This window comes from Piliocolobus tephrosceles, chromosome 5 (assembly GCF_002776525.5).
Source record: "Piliocolobus tephrosceles isolate RC106 chromosome 5, ASM277652v3, whole genome shotgun sequence".
NCBI lineage: Eukaryota > Metazoa > Chordata > Mammalia > Primates > Cercopithecidae > Piliocolobus > Piliocolobus tephrosceles.
Genome location: NC_045438.1, coordinates 67,316,050 through 67,336,802, shown reverse-complemented (window position 1 = coordinate 67,336,802; position 20,753 = coordinate 67,316,050). Strand labels below are relative to the sequence as shown.

General features: G+C 40.1%; 1 protein-coding gene across 4 annotated transcripts in view; it reads right to left on the bottom strand.

Annotated features, from left to right (window-relative positions):
* The window catches only part of HACE1 (HECT domain and ankyrin repeat containing E3 ubiquitin protein ligase 1), a 123,949-nt gene extending 116,371 nt beyond the window's left edge, over positions 1-7,578 (bottom strand). For 2 of the 4 annotated variants that reach the window (XM_023205917.2, XM_023205918.3), the window contains exon 1: positions 7,238-7,578. In XM_023205917.2, coding sequence (XP_023061685.1) covers positions 7,238-7,313 — 76 coding nt within the window. In that variant the 5' untranslated portion in view covers positions 7,314-7,578. The remainder of the gene's footprint in view (positions 1-7,237) is intronic. The other 2 variants (XM_026454415.1, XM_023205919.2) reach the window with 1 other exon arrangement.
* Between the last annotated feature and the right edge of the window lie 13,175 nt (positions 7,579-20,753).

Below are 20,753 nucleotides of genomic sequence, written 5' to 3'. Positions count from 1 at the left end.
ACAATTCTCTAAGTGTAGTATGGTAGCCTGTGCATCATCATCCAAAAACCTTTCTGTAGCTTTAACAATTGAAATTTATTTTACTTCCAAAGAGGTATTTACAGGCATCATGTTTTATCATACTTACATGTACTTTGGGGGAAATTTAAATATATATGAATATTAAATATATATGCTAAAATAATTATAAAACCTTAAATATACACAATACTGGCTTCTTGTCAATATTATTACAAAAGAAATTAGTTTAGAAGCTTTTATGAAAGAGCACAGAAGTCTTTATTGTACTTATCACTTTACTCACAATATTTTTATTCATATGTGCTATGGTTTGAATGCATCTGCCAAAAGTTCATCTGTTGGAAATGTGGTTGCTATTACGGCAGTGTGAAGAGGTGAGGCTTTGGTGAGGCAATTGAGCCATGAGGGCTCTTCTTTCATGAATGGATTAATTCTGTTTAATCCAGGAGTGGGTTATAGTGAAGTTCAGTCCCCTTCCCTCTAGCCCTTCCTCTCTCACCCTTCTGCCTTCTACCATGGGATGACTCTTACTTGATGCTGATGCCACGCTGTTGGACTTCCCAGCTTCCAGAACTGTGAGAAATATATTTGTTTTCTTTACAAATTATCCAGTCTGTGGTATTGTTATATCAGCAGAAAACAGACTAAGAGAGACCCTTTACACAACAAATTCGCAAAAACATGACCCAAAAGAAAAGGTTAAAAATCAACATCTATGATGCCATATTATACTTACGTACATTTTAGCTAGTGTTTTGAATTGATTTTTATATATTTCTAAGGGTCATTTCTCAATTCAATGTATTTTGGAGGTTTATGCTTTTTAATAAATTATTTACAAAGACGAAACCCTGACAACCCCCACTCAGTCATTTAAAAGTTAATGCTGATGCTCAGTTAATAGTTAAAGTTTAAGGAGAAACAGGATATTTACATAGTATCGAGTACCTCTTAAAAATATTGACTAATTACAAAGGAAAAAGAAAATTTATAGTGAAGAACCCAGCAGATACTATCTTAATCAACTGACAAAGGGTAACATCACCAAAAATAATATGTATTCAATATCATATAGTTCCTGATACGAGCCACTGAGGACACATCACTTTTGTAGTACAGCAGTCCTCCCTTATCCACAGCGGCTATATTACAAGACCCGGAGTCAATGCCTAAAACCGTGGATAGTAACAAACCCTATGAATATGATTTTTTTCCTTACATGATAAAGTTTAATTTATAAAGTGGGCACAGTAAGAGATTAACAACAATAAATAATAAAATAGGACAATTATAACACTATAGATTGTAATAAAAGTTACGTGAATGTGGTCTCTTCCCCTCTCTCTCAAAATACTGTGCTGTGCCTCCCGCAACTGAAACCTCGGAAAGCAACGCTGCAGGTAAAGGTGGACTACTGTTCTTGCCAAAAATGCATAACTTCAATCTAATCATGAGAAAATGTCAGATAAGCCCAAATTAAAGGGAATTCCACAAAACACCTGATCGGTCCTCTTTAAAAGTCTCAAGACCATTAAATACAAAGAAAAACTAAAGTACTATCAGTTCAGAGGACACTGAAGAAACATAACTAAAGGCAATGTGGTATCCTGAATTGGATCCTTAAATGACATTAGTGGGAAAGCTGGTGAAATTTTGATAAACTCTGTAGTATAGTTAATAGTATATACAAATGTTAATTTCTTATTTTTGACTACTGTACTATGGTTGTACAAGATGTTAACCTTAGGGAAAGGTGAGTGAAAGTTACATGGGAGGAACTCTGTGCTATTCATACAAGTTTTCTGTAAGTTTAAAATTACTTTAAAAAACACTTTTTTTAAAAGGAGGAACTGTCATAGATTAAGAGCCTTAAGAGAAACATCAACCATATGTAATATGTGGCCCTTATCTGGATAGTGATTCAAAAAAAAAAACAACTGTAAAAGGACATTTTTGAGACAATTTTTGAGACGAGGACAAACTGTATATGGATTTGGTATTTTATTTCAAGATAATACAAAATTACTGTTAATTGTATTGGCTCTAGTAATGGTATTATAATTGTGTTTGAAAAACATAATTCATATGTTTAGAAATATAAACTGAGCTGTTTATAGGGGCAATGGAAAAAAGTTATCAATATTCCTTCACATATTTGTTCATTATTTTACTGTGAGTGTATACATGAAAAGCAATTTAGTCCTTCTCAACATTCACAAGTTCAGTACGCAGATGCAACAACTTTTTCACTATAAAAGTAAAATACTAAATCTTATTAATAACTAACATTTAAGAACCATTATCTTAAAGGCACTTTTCTAAACACTTTGCATGTATCATTGCTTTTCTCCTCACAACCACCCTACGAAGTAGGTACTATTATCTTCATTTTACAAATGAGAAAACTGAAGTACTAGTTAAGTAACAAGCTGTGTAACAGTGGCATTAAATGCCTGACTCCAGAGCCTCTACAAATAATATGTCCTGGCCGGGTGCAGTGGCTCACGCCTCTAATCCCAGCACTTTGGGAGGCCGAGGTGGGCGGATTATGAGGTCAGGAGATCAAGACCATCCTGGCTAACACAGTGAAACCCCATCTCTACTAAAACTACAAAAATTAGCCAGGCACGGTGGCGGGCACCTGTAGTCCCAGCTACTCAGAAGGCTGAGCCAGAAATATGGCATGAACCCAGGAGGCAGAGCTTGCAATGAGCCAAGATCGTGCCACTGCACTCCAGCCTGAGCAACAGAGTGAGACTCCGTCTCGAAAAAAAAATAAATAAATAAAAAGATAATATATCCTACAATGCACCCAGTATACACCACATAACCACAAGGTCCACAATAGAATACTATTCTTTTTTTTTTTTTTTTGAGATGGAGTCTTGCTCTGTCTCCAGGCTGGAGTGCAGTGACGCAATCTCAGCTCACTGCAACCTCCACCTCCTGGGTTCAAGAGATTCTCCTGCCTCAGCCTCCCAAGTAGCTGGAATTACAGGCTCATGCCACTACACCCAGCTAATTTTTATTTTTATTTTTTATTTTCGTATTTTTAGTAGAGACAGCGTTTCACCATGTTGGCCAGGATTGTCTTGATCTCTTGACCTCATGATCTACCCATCTAGGCCTCCCAAAGTGCTGGGATTACAGGCATGAGCCACTGTGCCCGGCCAGAATACTATTCTTAATATGTAAAATAGACTCTGTTTTATCATCTTATATTTATTTTTTTAAATGCTGACTGCAACCCACTAATTGCTCTCAGAAATTACCAATGAGTCACCACTAGGAGTTGAAAATACTACACTAAGCCTCCCTTGGCATGACAACATTCTTTATTGTTCATATAATAACACATGTCCCAATAAAAATCTGAATTTCTAAACCATGAGAATTTCCATTAAGTCACTCCATAATAAAGTCATAAAAAACACTGTTATTTGTGGGTTTAAACTTAAATCGAGATAAATTTTAAATCAAGATAGTGCATAATTTTAAGTGAGCATTAGTGAGCATAATAAGGTTCACAATGGTTGTATTTGTAAGGTTTTTATTTTTTAGATAAAAATTAGATTTACATCTTAAGTCACATCTAACCCAAAGAAAAAAACAGGTCACATACATTAACAGGTTAAGTATGAAGAAATAAATCTAACTACAACTGTGGTACTAGAAGGAGACTATCCAAGAAATACTATACTAAGAAAGGACAGAATAAAATTTGTTGCCAGATATTTCCTTCTCTATTCTTGAAGGCACCTTTAGGACTAGGTATATAATTAAAGTCTCCAGGGTGACAAGAAAACTTTAATCTCTCACTTTATTAGACATGTTTGCCATTTTTATCATTACAGTTTCAAAACCCAACTGTTACCAAAAAAAAAAAAAAGGTGCTCAGAGCAATTAATTATATACAATTTCTCTTCAAACCATCACATGGGAGTAATTTTTTTAAACACAATTATCCTAACCACAAATGCTAAAATGGGCTCAAATTGTATTATTTTATTAAACAAACTGCATTCACTATATAGTAGTTTAAACTTTACATACACTAACAACATACACCTTCCTTTTATTTATTTATTTTTATTTTATTTTATTTTATTTATTTATTTATTTATTTTTTGAGGCTCAGTTTCACTCTTGATGTCCAGGCTGGAGTGCAGTCACGCGATCTCGGCTCACTGCAACCTCCACCTCCCAGGTTCAAGCAATTCTCCTGCCTCAGCCACCCGAGTAGCTGGGATTATAGTCACGCCACCACGTCCAGCTAATTTTTTATATTTTTAGTAGAGCCAAGGTTTCACCATGTTAGCCAGCTGTTCTCACACTCCGGACCTCAGGTGATCCACCCACCTTGGCCTCCCAAAGTGCTGGGATTACAGGCGTGAGCCACTGCACCCGGCCTCCACCTTTTAAACACTACTAAGAATACATATCCCTAAAGTAATTTCTTACTCTTCACCTCTTTTTCTCTCAAGAATATGCCTGTGTTAGGCCTGCCTAGAGTGACTCAACTACCTGCACTCCATTACTTAGGGTAATACTCAGGTTTTTATCAAGGAAACATAGCATCCAACTCAGTTTATCAAACATCTATAGTTTCAACCTTTGCAACAAAGTTAATTTTAGAGTACAAGCTGACTAAAAAGTTTACAAGCTTAATAGTTTGTTGTAATTAGATGCTTATTGATTATTGAATTCTAACAAAACAAAACAAAACTGATTATTTTTTAAATTTAGAGACATCTCAGTTTCTTTTCCATTCAGTCCTTAAAATGTAAGCACAAAAATGTAAGCACAAATGTGGATTTGTATCAGTAGGAATGATATATATATCATATATATATATATTCCTACATGTATGATATACTTGAAAGAGCCAAGCTCAGAGAATTCAAATACTCATCAGAACTTAGAGACAAAGATAAATTAAATTCAAGTAACAAAATGAACAAATTCATTATAATCAAAGAAAAGCAAATGCAAACAAGATGCCATTTTTGCCTATATGTGGGAAAGTTTTACTTTTACTTATCAAACTCTAGTTTCTGGGCACTCTCAGACTGCTGGTGGAACTTTCCAAGAAGTAAGTTGAGAAACTGATACGCTGAGCTTTAGAAATGTATTGTAGACATTCTTCTTGAGAGAATTAATCCTAAGGAAGTATTTAGAGGCAGACTATGTCTTCAATATAAAGCTGTTTCTCATAAAATCAGTTTAAAAACAGTATTTAGATTCAACATTTGTTACGTGCATCTTATCAAATTCCGAAGTCATTAAGCATATTGAAGAATATAAAAAAAAAAAAAAAAATTTGGGGCCAGTCACCGAGGCTCACGCCTGTAATCCCAGCACTTTGGGAGGCTGAGGCGGGCGGATCACGAGGTCAGCAGATCAAGACTGTCCTAGCCAACAGGGTGAAACCCCGCCTCTACTAAAAATACAAAAAATTAGCCGGGCGTGGTGATGGGCGCCTGTAGTCCCAGCTACTCGGAAGGCTGAGGCGGGAGAACAGCGTGAACCCCGGAGGCGGAGCTTGCAGTGAGTGGAGATTGGGCCACTGCACTCCAGCCTGGGCAACACAGTGAGATTCTGTCTCAAAAAAAAAAATAGAGAAAGAAAACATTTGGGATGTTTTCTAAACACAAAATAAAAGGCTATATGCAATATGATGTTAACTTGTTAGGGAGAGAAAGAGAAAGAAGTAACAATGGTAACACTGTTCATAACTGGGTGGTGGAATGACATTTCTTTTTCTATTTTTATTTTCCAAATTTTCTACAATGAAACTACATTACTTTTAAAACCAAGTAACATTATCAAAGTCTTCTAAATCACATTTACATAAAAAATATCGAGATTCAAACAATATAAATTATACATGTAGTCTTCATCAACCTATACCAATAATTTGACTACGAAAAATAAGTAAGATTTACATAGCACTGAAGAAATGGATTCAAATGTGGAATTTGGAAAGGAAATAAAGAAAAAGTTGAAGCTTGAATCTAGTTGTCAAAATCTGAATTCTAAATAGAAACTAGAGACCATTTTCTCAAGAAGATTATCCCCAGGCCAGGTGCGGTGGCTCACATCTGTAATCCCAACACTTTGCGGGGGGAGCAGGGTGCGGATCGCTTGAGCCTAGGAGTTCAAGACCAGCCAGGGGAACATAGTGAGACCTCATCTCTATACAAGAAAGAAAATTATCGCCGAAGTACCCAATCCCACATTTCTTTCATGACCGTCTGCCAAGGTCCCCTTCCCTATCCTACAAACCACCCAGCAGCAATTCAAAGAGAATTTTGAAAAAATAAGATAAACTACTACAATTAAGAAAAAAGCTATTCACCAGCTATAACCTCCTCCCAACCCTTCTCTCACTTGGGCATAAAGAGCCAAAAGTTTCTTAGAAGCAGCACTGCCATCTCCCATTACCACCAAAACGTCTGAATTCCTGACGCTGCAAACAAAACTGCTTATTTTCTCTCGTCATTAGTAGAGTTTTACCTGTTCTGAAGGAACCCTGGAACGCTGAACTAAAAGTCCTGAACTTCAGGGACCATGCCTTATCCCTATTTGCAGATGCGTCCTAGTTCCCAGCTAGCCCACTCAATACTAGTCTGATGAATAAATGAAGAACGAAATCAGGCATGCATACTGAAGAAAAATGTATTGTGTTTACACACACAGTACTTTTAAAAGTATCTGTTTGATGGTTGACAACCCTTTGTCTTCCTGTTATCAAAACAAGGCTGTGCCCCACATTTTAAAAAATAACAAAAATAAAAGCCCGCCTGGCCCCCCTGATGCAGCTTAAACATTATCTTTGGATCATCTCTATCCCCGGAGACAGTGAAATGACTCGCAATTATGATGTTTTCTGACTCCGGGTCTCGGGCCTCCGGCTGGTATTCCTGCCTCCAAGACCCCTAATCGACAGACGTTGAGAGACCTTTGTCTCGCTCCTCCCAGCAGCGGAACCCCCACCAACCCAGTTTCCTCCCGCAAACTCCCACCTGCCGGGGTGGGAGCGGCGGGCCAGGGGAGTCCAGGGCCCGGGGCCGCCTCTCAGCTCTGGAAAGTAAAAGTGGGCGTTTTCACAGCGTTCGGTTACTTTTTCCACCCGACCTTGACGCGTCCCGAGTTCCTGCCCCACCCCCGGCCGCCCCCCGCCCCGCGGCCAGCCCGGCCCCACTACCCCGCTCACCCTCCGGCAACTCCACGGTGCGCGCGCGGCGCAGAGAGCGCGTAAGGCGGTTGAGTTGCTCCATCGCTCTCTCCATCCTCGGCGCGCCCTCCGCGATCCTCCGCCGCACAGGCGGCCTCCGCACCCAGCGCCCTACATCTCGCCCGGGCCAGTCCAGCAGGCGGAGGCGCGGGCTTGCCCTGGCTACAGCACTGAGCTGCAAGGGCTACCTGGGGCCACGTCCTGCGTCCGGGGCCCGGCTGCTGCCGGGCCGACCACCAGGGGATACCCGCCGCCGCCTCCGCTCGCGCCTTTCCTGCTGCCACCGCCGCCGCGTCCCTCCCGGGCTCGCGCGGCCTTCTGGGAACTGTAGTTTCCAGCTAGCTGAACCAAGCGCCCTGGGCGGAGTCACGCTGGGGGCGCCCCGGCCACGCCCACGCGGGCGCGCAGCTGAGTGTGCGGGAAGCCACGCAGCGACTGGGCGTACTCGTAAGCCCCTGGAAAGGAATTCTCACGCCCTGCTCCTCCTACCCTCCAAAGTTGTACAGGAGTAGCTTCCTCCAATTCTGTAACATTACTGTAAAACAGATTGGAAATTGGCATAATTGTTCTTAAATCCGTCACCACCTTTCTAGTACTGTATTAGTGCCTTTGTTCCAGGTACATGAACTGTTTAAGTATGGTATTTTCATATGTCAAATTTAAAGAGTAATAAAATCAAACAAATCCAAAAGCACAATATGCTTTTGTCGTCATTGTAAATAACTTGACAATAGCTTAATTAGTTGTTTTTCCTGCCTGGCGACTTTACGAGGGCAGGGACATTTAATTTTGAACTGTGTTGATCCCTGTACTTAACAAGGCACCTGGCACAAAGTTAAAGCTCTGGGGAAGATATGGATGATGACAACCTGAAAAAATTTTTTCATTTATTTGGTACAATGCTAAAATGTCAATGTGATGACAGAGCCTAGTGGGAAATCCAAAGGATGTGACTTTGTGAGTTACAAAAACTTGGATACCTACATTGTGGAAGAAATGAACTCAGTGGCGAAAAATCATATTCATAAGCTGTGCACAGAAGTTGAACACTTGAAAATTGAAACAACAGAAGTTGGAACTTGAAAAAAATTAACCCAATCAAAGCGGTAAATATGAGCCTGGCTAACGCCACTGACTATGAATAAATATCTTGGATATATTACCAGTGCCAAGATGATGCTGGAGTGAGGGAGAAGCAGAAGGCTTGTCTTTTTCAGCTCCTCTTTCCTCAAAGAGGCAAAGCTGTTCCTGTAATGAATGGGCACATGTACGTTGATGATGCATGTTGGCTGGCCAAGAGAAAGAGAGTCTCACCTGCCCATTCAGGATATGAAGGGGCAGGTGGTGATTGGCATGTGTTTTCCCTGCCAGTGCCGTCCTAAATCAGTTCCAGCTAGTGACCATTTGTGCCAGTGGTGCCACAGGCTCGGGAAAGACCTCTGTAATCTTCATCTAATCAGATGACACCTAAATCAGTCTGGCCACAAGGTGGTAGAGGTCAAAGTTTCAAAAGAATACCAGAGGCTGGGCACAGTGGCTCATGCCTATAATCCCAGCACTTTGTGAGGCCAAGGCAGGCGGATCACTTGAGGTCAGGAGTTTGAGACCAGCCTGGTCTTCATGGTGAAACCCCGTCTCTACTAAAAAATATATATATACAAAAATTAGCCGAGCATGGCGGAGCACCTCTGTAATCCCAGCTACTCGGGAGGCTTAGGAAAGAGAATCACTTGAACCCGAGAGGTAGAGGCTGCAGTGAGCTGAGATCCTGCCATTGTACTCCAGCCTGGCTGACAGAGCAAGACCCTGTTTCAAAAAAAAAGGAAAGGAAGAAAGAAATACCAGTCTAGCCCAGGCTCAACCGTTTGCAACCTGGCTTCAACTAAAAATGTTCCAGTCTTGCTTGGCCTCTTATACTATTCAGAAAGTCAGGATTCCCACTGCTGTACAGAAGTTGGCCCCTCAGCTGCTCTCAGCTGCTGTTATCACCATTGCTGTCTAGGCTGTTGCTCTATATAAACCTCCACTGTCCTGTGAGGACCAAGCCTGGAGTTTGTGGGCAGGGGCAGGAGCCCCCAGCAGCCTCCATGGTGGGCATTGCACCTCATGCTGATCACTCTTCACCACAGGAGCAGAAGATAATGGAAGAACATCACAGAATGCTGATGTAAATTGTCAGTTCCAAATTCTGTAATATGATGCAGTCTCCCAAATAGGTCTGCTTCAAAGCGTATAAAGCTGCAGCACTACTATCAGCTTATCACCTCCTGTCCAATAGAACTTTCTACAATAATAGAAATATTCTGTAAACTACAATGTCCAAAATAGCATCCACTAACCAAATGGGGTTACAGGGTGCTTGAAATGTGGCTGGTGCAACTGAATTTTAAATTTGTATTAAAGTACAATTAATGAAATTAATTAAGTTAAATAGCTGTATGTGCCTTGTGGTTACCGTATTAGACAGGGCAACTTATCAAATCAAGAAGAAAGCTGCCCAGGAGAACACCAAAACAGCTAAACAACTTCTTATAGATTATTATTAGCTAAAGAGTAGAAGATTTTGTCACCTGTCACCAACACCAAAAACATCAAGCAGAGATTTCAAAAGGACACTTGGTATCATAAGTTCCATTAACAAAAGCGTAGAGTTTTTCACTAATGATAATACAGGTTATTCTGTGGTCCAGACAGTTTTAACTTTCTTTTTTGTATATCTGGTATTTTTTTCTTCCTGGAAATTGGTTTTATTGAAGATTCCCAAGCTTTAAGGGAAGGAGAAGAGAAAAACAATCTGTTCAACAAAAGGCAGGAAATGGGTGGGAAGCAAAGAAAAATGGTCATAAAAACAAAACATGAAGTAACGGTAGAAATAAATCTAAATATACCCATGGTTACAGAAAATATAAACAGAGTAAACTCAATGTTTACTCTAAAACACAGAGGTCTTAGATAGTGTATTAAAGAAAAATAAAAATGGAGGCCACAGTTTAGATATACCCAAGTCCAACTGTGTATAACCACAAACCAAAACTCATCATCCTCATTTCCCCAAAATACCATCTGTAATAATAAACACAAAACACAAAGTTTACATCCTTGTGAGCATGAGTCAGTGAAACTAAGTCATCAGCTATAGACAAATCAGCTTAAATAGTTGCCCTAAAAAAATTAATGTATAACAGCCAACCATGAAAAAACGTCAAAGTACTTCATCTTTATGCTTTATAAGCTGTACTGGAACTGCAGTAAGGCAAGCTTCTCGCCACTGATTCAAAATCTCTTGGATCCCAATTTGTACTTGATCTGATTTATTTCTTACATCTGAAAAGATCAAACAAAACAGCAATTTGCTGTTTCTAAGGGACCACCATTTCCAAAAGGAAATGGAAAAAAGGATACCATAGAAAATATTAGCCAAATAAATGTGATACAACAATATATCAGGGTTCTCTAGAGAAACAGAACCAGTAGAATGTGTGTGTATATATATATATATAGAGAGAGAGAGAGAGAAAGATCTATTATCAGGAATTGACTCACATGATTATGGAAGCTAGCAAATCCAAAATCTACAGTTTGGACCAGCGGGCTCAATACCCAAAATCTGATGATGCAGTTCCAGTTAAAGGCCAGGGCAGCTAGTAAGGCAAATGAAGTCTGGAGGCAGTCTGCTAAAAAATTCCCTCTTGCTGTTTCTTCTATTCAGGACTTCAGCTGATTGGATAAAGCCCACCCATATTATGGAGAGCAATCTGCTTTAACCAAAGTTTACCAATTAAAATGTATATCTCTTCCAAAAACACCCTCCAAGTTGATGCAGAAAGTTAACTATCATGAACAATATTAATATCAGCAAAATAAATTTTAAAGGTAAAAACATTATTAGAGTCAAAGAGATTCACCAGAAAGTTTATACTAGTCCTGAACCTACACCTAAAAACACAGACTAAAAAAAGCTACACTTGACAGAATTACAAGTATAAGTTCCACACCATGGTGCTAGATTTTTCACACTCTTCGCTCTGAAATGAATAAAGCTAGCAGGAAAAGACAAAGATACAGAAGATTCAAAAACTTCGACCACAAGTCTCATTAAAGGGCAAGGGTGAACATTCATTTCACTACTAATGAAGAGAGAATACACATCCTTTTAAAGCACATGTTTTACAGTTACAAAAATACAATGCATCCGAGTGCCCCTCTTCAGAGTAGTGTCAATGAGGTGGCAACTAGGAAGACTATGGCCAAAGCCAGGGTAGGGTAGGATGAAAATCCCAAGAAATGGAGTGGACAAAGGAAGCTATCAAAGAAAAACAAAGCAGACTGTAGGTCTGGAAGTAGAGGCAGGAAATGCAGGGGACACATAAGCCAATAGAAGGGACTTTGGAGTTAGCAGTGAGAGGCAGCCACGGGTCTCACTAAACTACACTCTTGTCCAGTACTCATGCTACAGAATTTCTTAATCAAAGTGAAGGATCCTACATTTGTCCTGCTGGATTTCATCTTAATTAGGTTTTGTTGTTGTTGTTGTTGTTGTTGTTGTTGCTGTTGTTTTGAGATTGGGTCTTGCTCTGTTGCCCAGGCTGGAGCGCAGTGGTGTGATCTCCACTCACTGCAACCCCCGCTGCAACCTCCGCCTCCTGGGTTCCAGCAATTCTTGTGTCTCAGCCTCCAAGTAGCTGGGACTACAGGTGAGTACCACCATGCCCGGCTATTTTTTGTATTTTTAGTAGAGATGGGGTTTCACCGTGTTGGCCAGGCTGGTCTCAAACTCCTCACCTCTGGTGATCCACCCACCTCAGCCTCCCAAAGTGCTGGGATTACAGGCGTGAGCCACCACACCCGGCCTGAGGTCACTAGTATAACCTGAAAAGACATTGTTGGGTCCTGCATCTATTAATCACTTGTCTGGTATCTTCTGTGCTGTATATCATGTACAGACTTGACAAGCTCCCTCTCTATATAGAGATTCAAGTCACAGATCAAAATGCTGAAACAAAAGAAGGTGGAAAAAAAAAAACTCACTGAAATTACAACCTAAAACTTTCCCAGATTATCTTTGATTCATTAATGGGTTCTTTAGGGGAGAACACGTCATCGACTATCAACACATCTAACTGTCTATGTACTAAGAGTCATTAGAAATGTGTGCAGGCTGATTACGGTGGCTCATGCCTGTAATCCCAACACTTTGGGAGGCCAAGGCGGGTGGATCACGAGGTCAGCAGTTGGAGACCAGCCCGACCAACATGGTGAAACCCCGTCTCTACTAAAAATTAGCCGGGTATGGTGGCACATGCCTGTAATCCCAGCTACTCAGGAGCCTGCGGCAGGAGAATGGCGTGAACCTGGGAGGCAGAGGTTGCAGTGAGCTGAGATTGCGCCACTGCACTCCAGTCTGGGCGACAGACCCAGACACTCTGTCTTAAAATAATAATAATAATAATTGTTGTGTATCTTTTGATTCATTCATTTCACCTCTGGGCATATAGTCCAAAGAAACAACCTGAAATAAAAACAAAGATGTATAGATAAACATAGTATTTATTTATACAGAACTATTATTAAATTCCTAGTACACAAAAAAAATACTGTCTGTAGGAGGGGAATAGAGATATTTCTTAAATAATGTTTTTCATATAATTATGCTCATGGATATATAATTATAAATAGAGATAAGTGTTCTGAAAGGCTGGAAAAACCATACTGTGAAAGACTAAGAACATCTAGAAAGGATTTCAAAAAAACAGACACTTCACCTAAGAATCAAAAGATGAATAGAGGGTATCCAGGCAAAGGAGATAGGGTGATAAAGAATATTCTTGGTGGGGCGCAGTAGCTCATGTCTGTAACCCCAGCACTTTGGGAGGCTGAGGCAAGAGGATCGCTTGAGTCCGGGAGTTTAATACCAGCCTGAGCAACATGGTGAAACCCTTTCTCCACAAACAAATTTAAAAATTAGCCAGGCATGGTAGAATGCCCCTGTAGTCCCAGCTACTCCAGAGGCTGAGGCAGGAGGATCACTCAAGCCTAAGAGAATGAGATTGCAGTGAGCCATGTTTGTGCCACTGCACTCCAGCATGGGTGACAGAGTGAGACCCTGTCTTAAAAAAAAAAAAAAGAAGGAGGCCAGGTGCGGTGGCTCATGCCCATAATCCCAGCACGTTGGGAGCCTGAGGCAGGTGGATCACTTGAGATCAACAGTTCAAGACCAGCCTAGCTAACATGGTGAAATCCTGTCTCGACTAAAAAGACAAAAATTTGCCAGACATGGTTGCACGTGCCTATAACTCCAGCTACTCAGGAGGCTGGGGCAGGAGAATCGCTTGAACCTGGGAGGCGGAGGTTGGAGTGAACCAAGATTGCGCCACTGCACTACAGCCTGGGTGACAGAGCGAGACTTCGTCTCAAAAAAAAAAAAAAAAAAGGTCAATGGAGAGAAGGGAATTTGCAAAGATCCTGTGGTTCATGAAATGTTCAAGAAATGTAAAGAAAGTTGTATTTTGGTTATGTCATTGACAGTCAAGTAGTAAAAGGGAGTACACTATGAAATGGTGAGAGAGGAAGCAGTCCATGCGGGGCTTTGCTGGCCGTGATAGGGCCTTTAGCATAAGAACAGTGGAAAGGTATTAAAGGATCTTAAGCAAGTGGGAATAATATGATCAGATTTGTGTTGGGAAGGAAAACGTTTACTCCACCTGAAGGATGAAGAATGAATTAGATTGACAGTTGAATAGATAAGGAAAAAATAGTTTGTGGGCTACTTACTATGTAGTCCAAAAGATGATTGTCTTTTGGACAGCATAGTGGTTATGTCAGTAGAGAGAAATGTTTTCATAATAACATTGAGAAATGTTTTTGTAATAAAATCAATAACACCTAATGATGGATTGCATATAGGAAATGGGAAACAGAAAATGGCTTATGCAATTGTATGTAGGACAGCACCATTCCTGGGAAAAGAGAACACTGAATAGAACCAGGTTTGGAAAAGGAGATTGTGTCATGGAAAGTTTGAGGTGCCTTTGAGGTACTGAAGTGGAGATATCAAGTAGATGACTTGACATACATGGCTATTCTGGGCTTACAATATACATTTGGAGATATAACTCTACAGATAGTGTTTGGAAACTAAAGAGAAAATATAAAGTAGAAAAGAAGCATCAACTTGTTCAAGACTAATCCCTGCAGGTTGACCTCCCAAAGGGAGTTCACTTCCTGAACGACTCAATGGTTCAGGCAGTCTGTCCTGCTAAAATATTGATATGTTGGACCAGGCTGTGGAGTAAAAAGAGCAATAGAAAGGTAGCTGGAGTGGGACTGGGGTTGAAAGTTTTGGGTTTTTTTTTTTTTTTTTTTTTTCAAGTTACCAAGTAATTGAAGATTTTTTTGTTTTTGTTTTTGTTTTTTTTTGAGACGGAGTCTCGCCCTGTCGCCTAGGCTGGAGTGCAGTGGCCCAATCTCGGCTCACTGCAAGCTCTGCCTCCCAGGTTCACGCCATTCTCCTGCCGCAGCCTCCTGAGCAGCTGGGAGTACAAGCGTGTGCCACTACGCCCAGCTAATTTTGGTATGTTTAGTAGAGACGAGGTTTCATCATGTTGGCCGGGGTCATCTCCAACTCCTGACCTCAGGTGATCTGCTCACCTTGGACTCCCAAAGTGCTGTGATTACAGGCGTGAGTCACCTCGCCCAGCCAAGGATGTTTTAATCAATTGAATATTTCCGAGAAGGAGAAATTATTGATAGTGTAAGATCTAAAATACAGAAAGCTCTCTAAATAAGAACAACATAAAAGTTTAACAATAAGAAAATTACTCAATAAGTTGTGGTATGTTTATATATGCAATATTTTGCAGCCACTAAAAATGGTATATATGATAAAAGGATAGCACTGATTACAAGGGAAATGGAGAGGGCAGCTATGGGGACGGAAAACGAAGTAACAAGGGCCCAGCATGAGAGGGAGACTTCTTGCTGTGTATCTTTTGAGATCTTTCTAATTTTTACCCCTGTAAATTTATTGCTTATTCGAATATGTAAAAATAAATAAAATAATTTTAAATAATCAGAAACAGTAATATAAATGAAAAGGATTAATAGAGTGGGCATTGTGGTTGCCTCCAAAACATCGTCTCCCTATTTTTGGTGACAATCCCTATTTTTCATTTTTTTAAGTAGGGGCTTTTAAATTTTATTAAGGAATTTTCTAAGTAAAAGTAAACAAGGCCTGGCGCGGTGGCTCACACCTGTAATCCCAGCACTTTGGGAGGCCGAGGTGGGCGAATCACGAGGTCAGGAGATCGAGACCATCCTGGCTAACATGGTGAAACCCTGTCTCCACTAAAAATACAAAAAATTAGCTGGACGTGGTGGTGGGCACCTGTAGTCCCAGCTACTCGGGAGGCTGAGGCAGGAGAATGGTGTGAACCCAGGAGGCAGAGCTTGCAGTTAGCCGAGAACGTGTCACTGCACTCCAGCGTGGGCGACACAGCAGGACTCAGTCTCAAAAACAAAAAGTAAACAAAATAGCAAAAATGAAATCTGATATATTCATCACCCAACCAATCTTATTTTGCCCATATCCCAATACTCTCACACTGGGTTACTTTAATGTAATTCCCAAACATCATAGCATTTCATTTGTTACCATTTCTTATGTATCTCTGTAAGATGAGTCCAAAAAATAACTACAATACTATCATTACACATAAAATAGTTAAAAAGACTTAATGATATTGTCAGATATTTAGAGAATGTTCAAATTTTCCCAATTGTCTTAGACATTTTTAACAACTGGTTTATTTGAATCAGAATCCAAATAACACTCACATATCACATTTTGCTGTTATGATTGCAAAGCCTCTTTTACTCTATAAAATAACTCTCCTCTTCCCTAACCCTCTTTACATATGTTTATAAGTCCTAGTTTCATTCGGGTGTCTACACTTCTGCACTGCCCATATGCTGACTCTAACCCTGAGTATAGGGGCACGTGGCTAAGGTGTAATCTCATCCCAGGCCACTATAGTTCAGAATTCAGATCAATGAGAAATGGGGAGAAGTTGCTGAGAACCTTCTGGAAAAAAGCTTTCTTACTCTTCTGAGGACCAGAACCTCAATCTCCCTCTCTCTTTCTCTCTCTCTCTCTCTCAATCCCCTGTCTCTCTGTGCATTGTATTTATGGTAAAATATCGATTGCTTTCCTTCTAAAACCAGGAATAAGGCAACAATATCTGTTTTCGTTACTTCTATACAACATTGTACTGGAAGACCTACCGAGAGAAAATGATTCTGGAGGAGTCGTATATTCATTTGGGAGAAGAAAACACCTCAATTCGTACATCACATCACACACAAATTAATTCAAAAAGGATCATAAATCGGAACATAAGACCTAACTATAAAGCTTCTAGAATAAAGCATAGGATGCTATTTTCATGATCTGGGAGAAGTCAAAGACTTCTTACAGGACACAGAAAGTAAAAAAGCATAAAAGCAAAAACTTTATATTCATCTTAAAAACTTCTTCTTAGCAAAATATACCATTATAAAAATTAATAGGTAAATTCTCTAGGGGAGAAAATACTCAGAAAACACGTATCTCATAAAGAATTTGCATAAAAAGGATTCCTGTCACTCAAAAACAACCTAGTAAATTGAAGATGTTCATGCTACAGTACTCAGTAAATATAGTCTCTGAACAGAAAGATATCTGAATACCTCTCATGACACGCAAAGTTAATAAGTGCATATTTTATCAATGCAAAAGTTTCTTCTCTGAGACCATGATGAAATAATATACAGGGATAGAATGGAAGATGTTCACCCTTGCAGAATTCACATATTGCTTAATATGTAGGAGAGATTTCATACTGGAGAAATCTCACTGCACTAAAATGTTCTGTTTTCTCGAGTCCTGAGAAAACATGCTACAAATACTGAGGACAAATAAATTAAAAATCCATATCCAACTCTATGTATTTAGAGCATGATAGATGTCAGTCTTCTTCCCTGTATATCAACAATGGGAGCCGGGCATGGTGGCTCACGCCTGTAATCCCAGCACTTTGGGAGGCGGAGGTGGGAGAATCACAACATCAGGAAATCAAGACCATCGTGGATAACAGTGAAACTCCATCTCTGCTAAAAATTAAAAAGCCAGGCGTGGTGGCAGGCACCTGTAGTCCCAGCTACTCGAGAGGCTGAGGCAGGAGAATAGCATGAACCGGGGAGGCGGAGCTTGCAGTGAGCTGAGACCATGCCACTGCACTCCAGCCTGGGCAATGGAGCAAGACTCTGTCTCAAAAAACAAACAAACAAACAAACAAAAACAATGGGAAGAAGTACATGATAACTAATGGCAGCTGGTCCTCATGGCTATAAATTGCAAGCCACCAGAACTTTCTCAGGAGTAGATTATTGCAAGCCTACATGCATCTTATGTTAGGATTTAAAGTGTATTAGTTCTCAGGAGAAATGTAAATTTTGGGATTTCCATGAATCAAAAGTCATAAATTGTGATTGCATAAAGTAGAAGCTTTTGGCTATGCCTAAATAAGTTTGATCTTTCAAATTTTCATATATCTATTGCAAAAGTTTCATGTTTTATGCTAATATTAAAAGTAGCCCTATGTTTCCCAAAGTGAGGCATTAGGGTGTCAATAGACAGACAACATCCAAAATGCAACTTATACTGAGAAGTTACACATTTTAAACCATTAAAACATTTGTAGAAGTTTGTGACTTCATAATAAATGAAACGAAATCAGTAATTAGTCCTATGAAAGTGTTTTCTGAATTTTGTAGTAAGTTCAATGACCTTAGTAATCACTTCAGAGAGCAGCGTGAAAGATCATGTTTCCTACAAAAAAAGTAATAGTGTCAAGAAAAACAGTATGGGCAGGGCGCAGTGGCTCATGCCTGTAATCCTAGCACTTTGGGAGGCTATAGCGGGTGGCTCACTTGAGGTCAGGAGTTTGAGACCAGCCTGGCCAACATGGTGAAACCCCGTCTCTACTAAAAATACAAAAATTAGCCAGGCGTATAGAATGCGCCTGTGATCCCAGCTCCTCAAGGGCTGAGGCAGGAGAATCATTTGAACCCAGGAAGCCGAGATTGCAGTGAGCTGAGATTGCGCCACTGCACTCCGGCATGGGGCACAAAGACAGACTCAGTTGAAAGAAAGAGAAAAATAAGGAAGGAAGGAAGGAAGGAAGGAAGGAAGGAAGGAAGGAAGGAAGGAAGGAAGGCAGGCGGGAGGGAGGAAGGCGGGAGGGAGGGAGGGAAGGAAGGATCATTTAGCTTGTGAATTTAAAAATATTTTAATTTTTATCGAGTTTTTTTTTCATTTCAGTGAAATGCTGCCTTCTTTAAACATTCCGTTTAAATTAGATAAAAGGTGTTAGTGAGTTCATTCCATCATCAGTAACTTAGTTTCAAATTCAATACATACATTTATGTGCAAAATGCAAGGTAGAAGTACACTAAAGAATAAAAACCTGCACATGCACCCCCAGAATAAAGACTTTTCTTTCTTATGGTCAAGAAGTTCAACTTCTAAAAAGAGAGTTAAGACATGGACAAATATGACAATAATACACAGCAAACTATGCAGAGTCCTTCAAGTTGTACCAAAATCCCTGAGGAGGTGAGAAAGAGAATCACCACTTCAGTGTAGTGAGGGAGTAGAATCAGGGAGATTTCATGCCTGAAAGAGGTCACATTTATATATGGGGAATAGAAACAAGCAGGACAATCTGATTAACAACAAATAATAACAGCTGATACTTGTTGAGCATTAATAGCTGATTTAGCTGAGGCTTATGGGTAATTGGGGAATTAAGGCTAACATATTAGTCAGATTTCAGTTAGCCTTGAATGGCATGCTTAGCAGCTTGAAGCCAGTTCTATAAGCAGTGAGGAGCAACATAATTAGGTGGCAGTGGGAGAGAGTGGCAACAGCTGGATGATTTAAGAGGCTATTGCAATTATACAAGTGAGTGGATACAAGACATTGTATTAAGGTGAGGGTGAAAAGGAAAGACGTATATGAAGATACTGTAAGATTGGCAGGATGCAGAATCTGGAGTCCAGATGATCAACGGGATAAATGGGTTAGAGTGATTTGGGATGACTCCAAAGTCAGTAACAGGAGTGGAGTGGTTCTTTTGAGGGAGAAAGGTTAGTTCAGAAGTTGTTAAGACACTTTTTAACAGATTTTTATGGAGAAAGACAATTATTTTAACTTGAAGTCATCTATTTCTCATAAAGCTAGGTTATAGGCTTGAAATTAGTATTATATATGTTTGATTCTGTCTTTCCTCTACTTTGGTGCAGTAGACTTATTCATGAATGTGTGTTACTGTGTATTTCACTATTTATGTGAACATGTTGTGTTTCTTTTTTTTGAGATGGAGTCTTGCTCTGTCACCCAGGCTAGAGTGCAGTGGTGGGATCTCGGCTCACTGCAAGCTCTGCCTCCCGGGTTCACGCCATTCTCCTGCCTCAGCCTCCTGAGTAGCTGGGACTACAGGCGCCCACCACCACTCCCGGCTAATTTTTTGTATTTTCAGTAGAGACGGGGTTTCACCTTGTTAACCGGGATGGTCTCGATCTCCTGACCTCGTGATCCGCCCGTCTCAGCCTCCCAAAGTGTTGGGATTACAGGCGTGAGCCACCGCACATGGCCGACATACTATGTTTCTAACTCCAAATCATTAGGTAGCAGATTTCTGAGGAGTCTTGTCAAGTCTGATCTGAAGCATGGGATGGTTCTATACTAGATTCATTTAATAAATGCATCTGTCATCTGAGTACTGGTTTTCCACATCTATTAGTATGGAATTAATTTACATAAAATCATCACTTTCAATTGCCCATGAAGAATTGATTTGTTCACTTTTTCTTCAAGACAAATAGTGCAGTGAAAAAGTGAAAGGTCTAACTGCCCAGGGTATAGCGGTTTAGGGGAGTGGGGACATGGACAGTCTAGTGCTGACCTTGACACCAAAAAACTGTGTTTCATTTATACTCTCTGGTTTTAAGTTTCCTCCTCTGCAAACTGAGATTTATTAAACAGGAGTTTTTTCAGCTTTAACGGACAGGAATGCAATTTCAGCTAGCTTATGTTAAATAAGGAATTTATTAATATAGTAAGATGGCTCACGAATGACAAGGGCAGGGGGAACCTTCACAACTCTCTGGTCTCTGTCAGAGTTATCTTCCTATAGAACAACTTGAAACATTTCATTTCCCACCTCAGAATCTCTGCAGCTGTCCCCTTTTCTCCAACATTTAAAAATCTAAACTCTGGAGAATGCTATTCAAAGTCTGGCATTGTCTATTTTCAACAAACCTTTTCAGTCTTATAATTGCCAATTAATTGAGCCCTTTTAGTTTCAGAGGAAAACAACCTGGGTTAGAATTCCTGGTTCTGCCCCTACTAACCTTGTACTATGGAAAAACTTCCTTAATCCCTGGAAGCTTCCATTTT